Source organism: Cloeon dipterum, chromosome 2 (genome assembly GCF_949628265.1).
Source record: "Cloeon dipterum chromosome 2, ieCloDipt1.1, whole genome shotgun sequence".
NCBI classification, from domain to species: Eukaryota; Metazoa; Arthropoda; class Insecta; order Ephemeroptera; family Baetidae; genus Cloeon; species Cloeon dipterum.
The window spans coordinates 31,328,637-31,339,289 of NC_088787.1; the positions used below are offsets into that span (position 1 = coordinate 31,328,637).

Consider the following 10,653-nt stretch of genomic DNA (forward strand, 5'->3'; position numbering starts at 1 on the left):
TATCAACGCGTGTCGCTTCTCTCTCTCTCTCTCTCTCTCTCTCTCTCTCTCTCTCTCTCTCTCTCTCTCTCTCTCTCTCTCTCTCTCTCTCTCTCTCCGCTCTCTTTGCTATAAAAGCAAAACATCGACGATCGACATCACTCTTTGGCCGCTTGCCGCTGCTGCTTTTGCTTTATCTCGGTTCTGTCAACTCTTATTCTTTCAAGCGTGATGCGGAAAGCAGCGGTGCAGAAGAGCAGAAAAAGGGAGGAGTGGGGCGAGGGTATGCAACCCGCTTTTGATAATCGATTGTGCTCGCAGAGCGCATGCGTTCACTTGTGACGTCACTGCGTACGCCCACCTTTGCCATACAACAAACAAAACACACAACACATGTGCTTTGGGTGCCTGAAAGAAGGAAAAGAACTTCGAAATGGGCAAAAATCATCGACACCACAAGTTCCTGAAGTCTGAAAAGGCTAAGGTGAAGCTGAAAGCGAAGAAGACACTAACGAAAGGTCAAAATATCACCGACACGAGCTTTAAAGTCAAGAAAATCGTGATTCAAAGCCAGCTCGCTCAACAGGCGGATGCCGAGCCGGTCACCAAGAAGAAACTCAGCCTCAAAGTATGTTTTTGTTATTGACGTAACAAATATGTTGCTGATTTAAAACACTTCTAGGATTTAATCAGCCGGTGTGAGCACCACAACACAAACATGCGCGTCGATGCTCTGAACGGGCTTTTGGAGCTCGCGTCTACTCATTTGGACACTTTGGTACAGAACTTGTACACTTATATCAGAAAATGTTCCCACCTCTGCATCGATAAAGAGTCTTTGGTCAGAAAGGAATCTCTGAAGCTGCTTCAATTCATCCTCCATGCCGTCGGAGTGGAAAATCTGGAACCGTTTTTGTCTGAGCTGGTCTCTTATTTGACTGTCGGTCTGTCCCATTTGCACAGGTTCATATTTAAGCATTTTTATATAAATGTCAATGTTACTACCCTCGTTTTTTAGGGAAATCCAGGAAGATTCCTTGCTGATGCTCGACGCCATTCTCGAAGCTGCACCGTCACTGGTGGCGAGAGCCGCCCCGAAGCTTCTGCCAGCCTTTCTGGACCAAATTTCAGTCAGGAAAAACTTAGTTGCGATGGATAGAACACTCTCAGTTAACCTCCAGAGCTCCAATACGAGTACTAGGTGGAGAATCAAGGTCCTTGGACGCCTGCACGCTCTGCTGACGGCCTCTGCAGAACTCAGCCCGAAGAAAAAGCAGGATTCGCACAAAGGACTGCGGCTGGTTAATCCAACCGAGTTAAACATCCCGATTGCTCTGTACGAGTGGGATAAGCCGTGCATCATCCAAGGCCTGTTCAACACAGGAACTGGAATTTTAGTCGAGCAGGACCTTTTTTCCAGTCCGGAGAAAATGAAGAGCTATGTCGAGGTCCTCATGCCACTGCTGTTCGAAACGTGGATCGAAGTTGCGCCATCCTTTAAACAGCAGCAAGAAGCTGGTAGGTTCATTGCACTGATCATTTCTTATTGTTTTTTTTTTAATTCCGTTTAGTTGATTTGGATGAAAAAAGCATTAACCAATATTTTTGCAGGAAACCTAATCTCTGGTGAAGCAGCTGAACTCCTTGACTGCATCTTGGAAATCATGCAATTAGTGTTTTATTTCCTGGAAGGAGCAGATGACTCAATAGTAAAACAGATAAAAATTAATTTTAACATATTAATTACAATTTTATTTTTAAGGTGAAATGGTTCCGAACCAGCTTCAGAGAAAACTTTCTCAAGCACATTTTCGTGCACTTCCCGTATGTGCAGAAGGAAGGTGGAGTGAAAGTTAAAAGAGGCCGAGACAGAGGTCAAGCCCCCTTTGAAGAGGATAAATACAAGCGTTGCAGTGCCCAGAATCTGGCTGTGTGCCTCATGGCTTGCATCTTCTGCGACAAACCTTCGCAGGAACAAGCGCAACTCATCTTTGACCACATCAAAAGTATTAAATTTTATAAAATATTCAAAAAATGTTGCTCTGGAATTACCTTATTATTATAATTTTCCAGCTAACAAAAGAACTTTTTTATTTGAAATCATTTTTACGTTAAAATTTGCATTTAATTTTTGTAGTAATATGTTTAAAAAACTTGAGAAAGCAATCCTATCGTCAAGTTGGATCAAATGAACACCAAATTTGAGATCATCGGTCATTTTAGAAATTTTCTTGGATTCTGAAAACCACCGCTTTTTTAAAAAATGGAAACGCCCCTCAAAAGTGGCTTCAGGGCACGTGTGAAATTTTCAAGGTGTTGTTTGGCTTCCTTTTCAAATAATTCAATTTTATATTTATAAAAACACGAATTTTTCAATTTTTGCAAATGTCGCGAGCGCAAAATCTCGGGTTCTAAGCGCCAGAAATGCAAAAACTGCCCGTGGAGAGCTGAATAGTTTTGCGGTGGGTTCAACCCCTATTTTCCATAATTTCGAATATTTCATTCTCTGAATTGAGAAGTGAATATTGTGAAGTGAAACTTTCGCGATTTTTAGTTCTTTTTATCTGGAATTTGGATATTTGACTTTACAATCAGCTGGCCAAAGAAATTTCAGTTTTGCTTCAATTGTTGCAGAGAGCCTGGACAGCAGTCATGGTGTGTCAGAGAAACTGGTTCAAGTTCTGGAAATTGTGCTTATCGAACGCTGCTCGTACTGGGACGCGATCCAAATCCGAGTTGAGCCGCTGGCTAATTCTGTCGTCTCGGCCTGCATGAAGCACAAGCCAGACTTTTCCGAGTCTCCCCTGTTCAGTCTTTTGTGCGACCTGAGCCTGCACTCCATCAAGAAAAACAGAGCAAAGTAATAATTTCGCAATATTTATTTTCTTCTTATTAAATGGAATTAACTTTTCAGCCAAGGCTGTGACTTGATTTACGAGAGATTCATTCAAATGCTGCCTTCTGTGTTGACCAATGAGAGTGTTTCCATTAAGTCGATGACAACAATTACTACTCTAGTATCTGCGCTTCACACTGGGATCATCCTCAGTCTTCGAACACACTCGGCTCTCATTATAGGTTAAATTAAAATTATTTATCACTCAAGAAATGGCATATTTAAACAATCTTATTCTTTCAGAAAATTTTAAGAACGTGTGCGTGGCTGGAATGAGCCAGCAAGAGAGCAGAATGAGGATCGTCTACCTGCTTTTTGCTGCAAGCGTGTGGAGGACTGACATTTTGGACGCTGTGGGACGACAGCTTGTTAACAGCAAAGAAAATCACGCAGATCTCCTTTGTTACTACAGAGAACTGTTAGAATACTGGTACGGCTTCATGAATTTCCCTATGAATGATCATTGAATTTAAATCTGAATATTTTTCAGGAGACAGAATAATCCTGACACCGCAGTAGCTGCGAAATTGAACGCAATGCCCTGGCTGATGACTGCTGCATGAGCGATTACTGAATATACATTTGATCTTGCTGAGGTTATAAATATATATTCTAGACAGAGCTATAAATAACTTTGACAATGACCTCTCTTATTTCTGAATAATCACGATAAATCTGAATGAACTTTTAAAAGTAGCAGGGTGTGTGGCACAGAGAAAGGGCATAAGCCACGAATTATCATGACTTTCAATGCAAGGCTATTTTTTGAGATCTACCAAAATGTTGCAAAAAATCATGAAATGACCTTTTTGCACTTGGCTAACATGAGCTTTCTTTTCACTTTCATTATCATTATCTCGTTTTGCTCCCGCTCTGCACACGGGGTGGGTCACGTGACTGCGGAACCCCCAGACAAGCAGATACGCCATGTTTTAATGAACAGACACGGAGACACGCTCCTTGAATATTCGGTGAAGCCACAAGCTGTAACCAGGCCAGCTGATGGGCGTTTTTGTTACCGAGGTTTAGGCAATAATGGCGTACCTACCGGTCCTGGCGCTGCTGATGTTGGGTCACGTGACCTTTGTCATATGATTTGAACGGGGGAGTGGTTGCTGCTGTTGCTGTTGCCCGGCGTTAAACTATTACGGAGTTTTGAACACTGCACACGGCGAGTTCAGAATTATTCAGTTTGTTTGCTCAGATGGTCTTGTCAGCTTAAGAGGAAAGGTTTGTGATTTCAAAATCGTGTTTATTCATTTCATTGTGAGATTGAGTTTTCCATTTTTCATGTAAAGAATTTACAATTAGATGGGTGCGTGAAGAATAAAAATTCAACAAAATTCACTTAATCTTGTATTTTGTTGTTAATAATTTAAGATTATGAACAAAAATCATAATTTTTGGCAATTTGCATAAATAGATACATTATATATTTTGAAGAATTTATTTTTGTTTCTTACATAACACAGCGGATCCTCATTTTCACATTATTACATATTTCAGGACACTGAGACAGCTCAAAAATGAAGTACTGCCCTCCAAACGTCACGCTCGAAGACTTCTGGGTGGACCATGGCGTGTCGCCGTGCCTCATGGACACGGTTATGGCGCCGACCGTCGGAGGATTCCTCTTCCTCTTCGGCACCATCCAACTGTGGGTCTACAAAAAATACGCCACACCAGTGTCTGAATTCTCCCTGCCGAAGTCCCGGCTGTACGGGCTGCAAGTGTTCTGCCTGCTCCTCTTGCCCGTCCTCTGCGTCAGCAGGTTGGCGTTGCAGGCCTTCTACTTCCACGACGGAATCATCTACGGACACATGATCCTCTCCGCCGGCCTCATCGGGTCCTCTGCACTCTATTCGCTGGTGCTGCTGGTGGTGGAACGGAAGTACATGCTGCCATCCGTGCCTGCCAGGGGCCACGGAGTCATCCTCCTCATTTACTGGACGCTGCTGTTCGTCTCGGAAAACCTCACCTTTGTCAATATTAAGGAGAAGGGTTGGTGGTTTAAATTGAAAGAGTACGCGTTAAGATAGGGTTTTTTGAAAATCGTGATAAGAATAATTTACAGTTTGACGGATGATATCGAAATGGGGCTTTTCATCGGGCGGTATATCGCCTGCCTTTTGATTTTCATCCTTGGACTTCAAGCTCCTGGACTCATGACCTTGAGGGACTATCTAGACAGTGACACAGCAAGGCTGCACGATACGGTAAATGATTTTAATTGGGTTAAAGGACACAAAGATGTTAAAAAATATGATTTTTACACGTGAACCTAGATATTCTTTAAAGCAGATTAATTTGGATTTTTTTAAATCGTGCCCCTTGTTAGGCGTCAAGTGCTGGACTAAGATAGTGGCCATTTTTTGACGTCATAAGTGTCATGGCAGCCGATGCTCAGTTAGTTAAAATTATGCATTAATCATGATAAAAATGGCTGCTCTCTTTCCAGCAATTGTCTGCTTAACTTTGGACCGATTTCAAAAAGCTTCTCAATTTTTTCTTTTGGCACACAAATGTCCTTTAGGACTGAAAAAAAAAATATTTGCAGGATGAGGAGCAAGGACAGCCACCGGGATCGACATTTAGAAATTTCTGGAGGAAGATAAACATGCTTCTGCCGTACATGTGGCCCAAAAAGGACTTTCTGCTTCAACTCAGGGTCATTTTCTGCTTCCTTTTGTTGGTCGGCGGCCGAGCCTTGAACCTTTTCGTCCCGATTTACAACAAGAAAATTGGCAAGTCTACTAGACAAATTATTAATATATCGTAAATTTGAACAATTTAATTAGTGGACAGCATGGCCCCGGTGGAAGGAACTTCAAGCCTGGTGTTCCGTTGGGACCTGGTGCTCATCTACGTCGGCTTCAAGTTCCTCCAGGGCGGTGGAACGGGAGGCATGGGTCTGCTGAACAACCTGCGCACCTTCCTGTGGATCCGGATCTCGCAGTACACAACCAGAGAGGTGCAGGTCGACCTCTTCCGGCACCTTCACAGCCTCAGTCTGCGCTGGCACCTGGCCAGGAAGACCGGCGAGGTGTTGAGAGTGATGGACAGAGGCACTGACAGCATCAACAGCCTCCTCAACTACATCGTTTTCAGCATCTTGCCCACTATTGCCGACATCTTGGTCGCCGTTATTTATTTTGTCACTACTTTCAACGTCTGGTTTGGCCTCATCGTCTTTCTCACCATGCTTCTCTACATAGGTATTTTTATATTCTGCATTACTTTCAAGTTGCGGGCTGGATAATTTTTTTAGAGAAAATATTTGAATCAAATTTGGTATTTACTGAAGAGATGAATCGAATTTTAAATCAATTTCGCCTATAAATTTGTATAATATATATTAATTTTAAACATTTCTGTATATATATTTTAAAATATTTCCAAGGGTCCAGAATTGAAAAACAAATCTGTTTATTTTTTATAAAAATGTTTAGAGGAAAACAAATTTTTTTGTAATTTTGTTTACCTTTTATCTTAATTTAATGTCCCAATATCCTGCTTTGCTGTTCAAGCTTGTTTTTTTAACATTTTAACACGAAAAATCGTTTAAAAAATATTATCAATTTGCACACAGCCGCCACGGTTGTGATTACCGAGTGGAGGACAAAATTCAACCGCGCCATGAATTTGGCTGACAATCTGCAAAAAGCCAGAAGCGTCGATTCGCTGCTCAATTTCGAAACTGTCAAATATTACGGTGCCGAGGACTATGAGGTCAGCAATTACAAAGATGCCATTCTCTCCTACCAGGTATTGATTTACTATAAAAATCATAAAAATAGATAATTTTTAACTGTGTCTGTCGTAGAAAGAGGAGTGGAAGGCCACCGCCGCTCTCAGCCTGCTCAACACATTGCAAAATTTCATCATCAGTGGCGGATTGCTGGCGGGATCGCTCTTGTGCGTGCACATGGTTGTGAATCATCAAACGCTTACTGTCGGTGACTACGTCTTGTTTTCCTCTTACATCCTGCAGTTGTACGTGCCGCTCAATTGGTTTGGCACCTACTACAGGTAAAAGAAAGCTTGGCAGCCTGCCATCGATTACATAAATACCTGCAAATTTATGGATTACAAAGACGGAAAATCAACTAAAATAAAATTAATCTTAATTTAAATTCTAAATTGATTTAAATTTTAACGCCAGTTTTCTTTGCATTGTGGTGACGTGTATTCTACTTGAAAATGTGCTTTTTCAATTTCTGATTAAAGTCTCTGATTTTCTATATATTTATTAACTAGACTGGCGAATTTTGAGTGTGCAATAACTACTCATTTTTAGCTGATGCAATTTGAGAGTTAAAATAAGCGTGGAACTCAAAAGGTCAACAATACTCAATTTTTAATATTTCGTTTTTTTAGATTTTGGAAATTCAATTTCGATCAAATCAATTTCAAATCTTAAAAATCTCATATTTTGCAATTTTTGCAAACGTTGTGACCGCCAAATCTCAGGTTCTAAGGGATAAAAATGTAAGAACTGCCCTCCGTTCAACTTGGCTTGGCCTCCCCTATTGATCTGAATAGTTTTTGGGGTGCTCACCCCCAATCCCTCTACCCCTATTGGCCATAATTTCATCCCACAAGTCGAAAAGTGAATATTTTTAAATCATGATTTTTTGGTTCTTTCCTTTTTGAAAATTTGACACTCCTGTTTCGAGTAATGCAGGATAATATAATTTAAAAAAAAAATGGCAAAATCAAGTAATCGAAATAGTTTCCCGGCGCTACTTTTTCAAGTACAAGTTTAATCTCTGTATACATAAATTACAGGATGATTCAAAAGAATTTCATCGACATGGAGAACATGTTTGATCTCTTGAATGAAGAACAGGAAGTCATTGACGCTCCTGGAGCACCAGGCCTGGACGTGAAGAGAGGTGCTTTGGAATTTAACAACGTCAATTTCAGCTACGTCCCTGAACGAGTCGTGTTGCGCAACGTCTCATTCTCCGCGCCCCCTGGAAAGACCGTTGCACTGGTGAGTTTTTTTTTTCAGCAAAACACTTGACAAATACATCAACCCTCATTAATATCAGGTCGGACCGTCAGGCTCTGGAAAAAGCACAATTATTCGCCTTCTGTTCCGTTTCTACGACGTCGACAACGGCGCCATCCTAATTGACGGTCAGAACATCAAAACAGTGAATCAGAAGTCGCTGCGCAAATTCATGGGGGTCGTCCCGCAAGACACGGTCCTATTCAATAACTCAATAAAGTAAATTTTAAATTGTAATACGCTCCTAAAATTAACTTGGAAAAATCTTGTCAGGTATAATATCAGATATGGCAGACTGACCGCGTCGGACCAAGAAGTGGTCGAAGCGGCGCAGTACGCAGACATCCATGACAGAATAAACACATTCCCGAGCGGATATGATACACAGGTTTGTTTTCTCTCAACGCTTTCTAGATTGAATTATTATTCTTGCCTTTGTCCAGGTTGGTGAGAGAGGTCTCAAGTTGAGTGGAGGAGAAAAGCAGAGGGTGGCCATTGCGAGGACCATCCTCAAAGCGCCTGCATTTGTCCTCCTGGACGAAGCCACCAGCGCTCTAGACACACAGACTGAGAGAAATATTCAGGTAGGTCTTATTTATTATAATTTAATTAGGCAAGTGGTGATACAACCGAACAAACTAAATAAACGGTTTTAAAAAAATTTGTTTGCTTTCAATCGTCCTGGAAATGTCGTTGATTTCAATCGTTCAGATAGTTAAAAATCAGTTAAAAATCGGGAATTATCATTTTTAGGCGGCGTTGTCGCGGGTGTGCGCCAACAGGACGACGATAATCGTGGCGCACAGGCTGTCCACGATAATCCACGTGGACGAAATCCTAGTGCTGCGCGAGGGAGAGATCGTGGAGCGAGGTCGGCACGAGGAGCTGCTAAGCTTCAACGGTGTCTACGCGGACATGTGGCAGCAGCAGCTGAAGAATGAGGACGCCGACGCCCGAGGCTTGGCACTCACCGCCGCCGAAAAAACCGAGACCGTTGCAGAGGAAAAGCCTGCCGGCCACCACCACCAACAGTAGTTTTGTATTTGACATTTTATATAGTGTTATTATACAGAAAGAAAAGCAGTTTGTTATTGGGAAACTCTGTGTCTTGGCTACTTACGAGTCATATTTTAATTACGCACTTTAATGTTTGTTTTGATTGAAAAAATAGTGTTCCTTGAGACATTTTATAATTTTTTGTTTCAACATCATCCTGATTTTTTGGTATGTTGAAGGAATAACTGAAATGAGATACCGTTTTCTCGGAAAATTAGGGTTAAATGTTGGAGAGTCAGCCTTTTGGAGCTTACAAAAGTGAGAATATCACAAGTTCTGATGATAACAGAAAATTAAACCTTGTGCCCACTTAGACAGCCTGACCCTTTAGATTAAAACCACCTTTTTTTAGTAATTTTCAAATTTTCAAGCTGTTTTAATCTTTTTTTTAATATTTAAAAAATCGTTTCTGAACCTAGGATTAAATATTGCCCTAATTGTAAGTGTGTCAGAAAATACCATCAGAACAGTCAAGAAAATCGAACCCTGGCGTCAGAGTAGCCCTTGAGCGAACAAAATCATTCAATTCTCATGTGTAGCCACTGGGCTCTGTAATAGTTCGATTTGCAAGATGTGCACACCTTTGACACAGCCAAGTTGAGAGCTTTCAGAATTCGTGAAATTCGACCCTTTGACGAGATTCGGTGCTCGATTTTTTGGGAAAACTTAATCAAATGCCAAAACAATCAGGATGGTGCTAAAACAATAATTTAAAATTGGAAATCTCTCGCGATATTCGGTTGTTTTATGGAGGCAGTCGTGGTTTTAGTTTAAAATTTAGCAGAGGGCAATAATGTGATGCAGGAAGACTCAACACATTCAAGTGATATCTCGGATTTAGACTTTATTTGATTGAAAGCGTTTTTAGACTAACCTTAAAAAAGCGACTTTCGAAGATCTGCCCCAAACGAATTATTCTTTGCAACTGTGCCACTTGACGTGTAAATAAACTCTAATATTTTAAACAATTATCATGCGATTTCTCAATTCTCTTAAATAGATTTATGCCCCCATCAACTACAAGCAATTTACGCAATGAGCATAGTAACGGCTCATGAAGTCGAACGAGTAAATAAATCAACAGCCGCGGAGGCGAGCACAATATCAAGAGCAGAAAATTCATTTTCCCGACAGTAAAATTAATCAAGGGGAATGTTTTACGCACCGCGGCCAGATCAAAAGAGCGGAGAAACCGGAGCGCGTTTAGTTAATGTCGTTGAACGCGTGGGAGAGGCACCACGCGGATTTATGTGCAGATTTTAATATTAACGGACGAATAGTTTGCAAACAATATTGGTGGGGCAGGAAATGCCAGGCTCCAATTTCATTATTTAGAAAAAAATCTAAAATTAATTATCATTTTTATTAAACTTGCGGGAAATTTTCTATTTTTTTCTTCTTGAACGTCAAAAATGACCATTGAGCAGTGTCTGCAAACCAAATTTCAGCAAATATCATAAAAATTATAAATTGAAATTTTTTGCCAGTTTCTTAATCACTTCAAAACTTGTTAAAATAATCAAAATCCTCTGCAGGTGGTTTGATTAAGGAATTTGATAATTTCGCATAAAAACTCAATCGTCAAATCCAAATTTTTATTGATAAACTAAAAATAAAAATCATAATTAGTAGACAAATAATATATTTCTACTCAATCTGCCTAACTCGACGAAGCAACTCACAAAGAACGAAATATTTATGATTGGAT

The 10,653-nt window shown here is 40.7% G+C and overlaps 2 protein-coding genes across 2 annotated transcripts; both read left to right on the plus strand.

Moving 5' to 3' along the window:
* Positions 1–260: 260 nt before the first annotated feature.
* Positions 261–3,516, plus strand: LOC135936647 (testis-expressed protein 10). The gene is made up of 9 exons (XM_065479530.1): positions 261–607; positions 662–942; positions 998–1,497; positions 1,591–1,688; positions 1,742–1,985; positions 2,614–2,839; positions 2,894–3,057; positions 3,119–3,305; positions 3,366–3,516. Exons 1-9 carry the CDS (start codon positions 413–415, stop codon positions 3,436–3,438), a joined length of 1,968 nt encoding a protein of 655 aa, XP_065335602.1. The 5' UTR covers positions 261–412; the 3' UTR covers positions 3,439–3,516.
* A 403-nt stretch (positions 3,517–3,919) lies between these two features.
* Positions 3,920–9,916, plus strand: Hmt-1 (ABC transporter ATP-binding protein/permease Hmt-1). Its single transcript, XM_065478696.1, has 12 exons — positions 3,920–4,105; positions 4,382–4,898; positions 4,950–5,091; positions 5,433–5,619; positions 5,674–6,090; positions 6,465–6,640; positions 6,699–6,904; positions 7,664–7,871; positions 7,930–8,108; positions 8,163–8,277; positions 8,333–8,473; positions 8,643–9,916. The coding sequence occupies exons 2-12, from the start codon at positions 4,402–4,404 to the stop codon at positions 8,922–8,924; spliced, it is 2,550 nt and encodes an 849-aa protein (XP_065334768.1). The 5' UTR covers positions 3,920–4,105; positions 4,382–4,401; the 3' UTR covers positions 8,925–9,916.
* Positions 9,917–10,653: the final 737 nt, after the last annotated feature.

What these genes read in the sequence shown, in the direction of transcription:
- LOC135936647 (XM_065479530.1), top strand. Translation starts at nt 413, where the DNA reads ATGGGCAAAAATCATCGACACCACAAGTTCCTGAAGTCTGAAAAGGCT. An exon ending in GGTCTGTCCCATTTGCACAG is followed by an intron (nt 943 to 997) that starts GTTCATATTTAA and finishes CTCGTTTTTTAG; the next exon opens with GGAAATCCAGGAAGATTCCT. An exon ending in AAGGAGCAGATGACTCAATA is followed by an intron (nt 1,689 to 1,741) that starts GTAAAACAGATA and finishes TTTATTTTTAAG; the next exon opens with GTGAAATGGTTCCGAACCAG.
- Hmt-1 (XM_065478696.1), top strand. Translation starts at nt 4,402, where the DNA reads ATGAAGTACTGCCCTCCAAACGTCACGCTCGAAGACTTCTGGGTGGAC. An exon ending in CAGCAAGGCTGCACGATACG is followed by an intron (nt 5,092 to 5,432) that starts GTAAATGATTTT and finishes AAATATTTGCAG; the next exon opens with GATGAGGAGCAAGGACAGCC. An exon ending in CTATTCAATAACTCAATAAA is followed by an intron (nt 8,109 to 8,162) that starts GTAAATTTTAAA and finishes AAATCTTGTCAG; the next exon opens with GTATAATATCAGATATGGCA.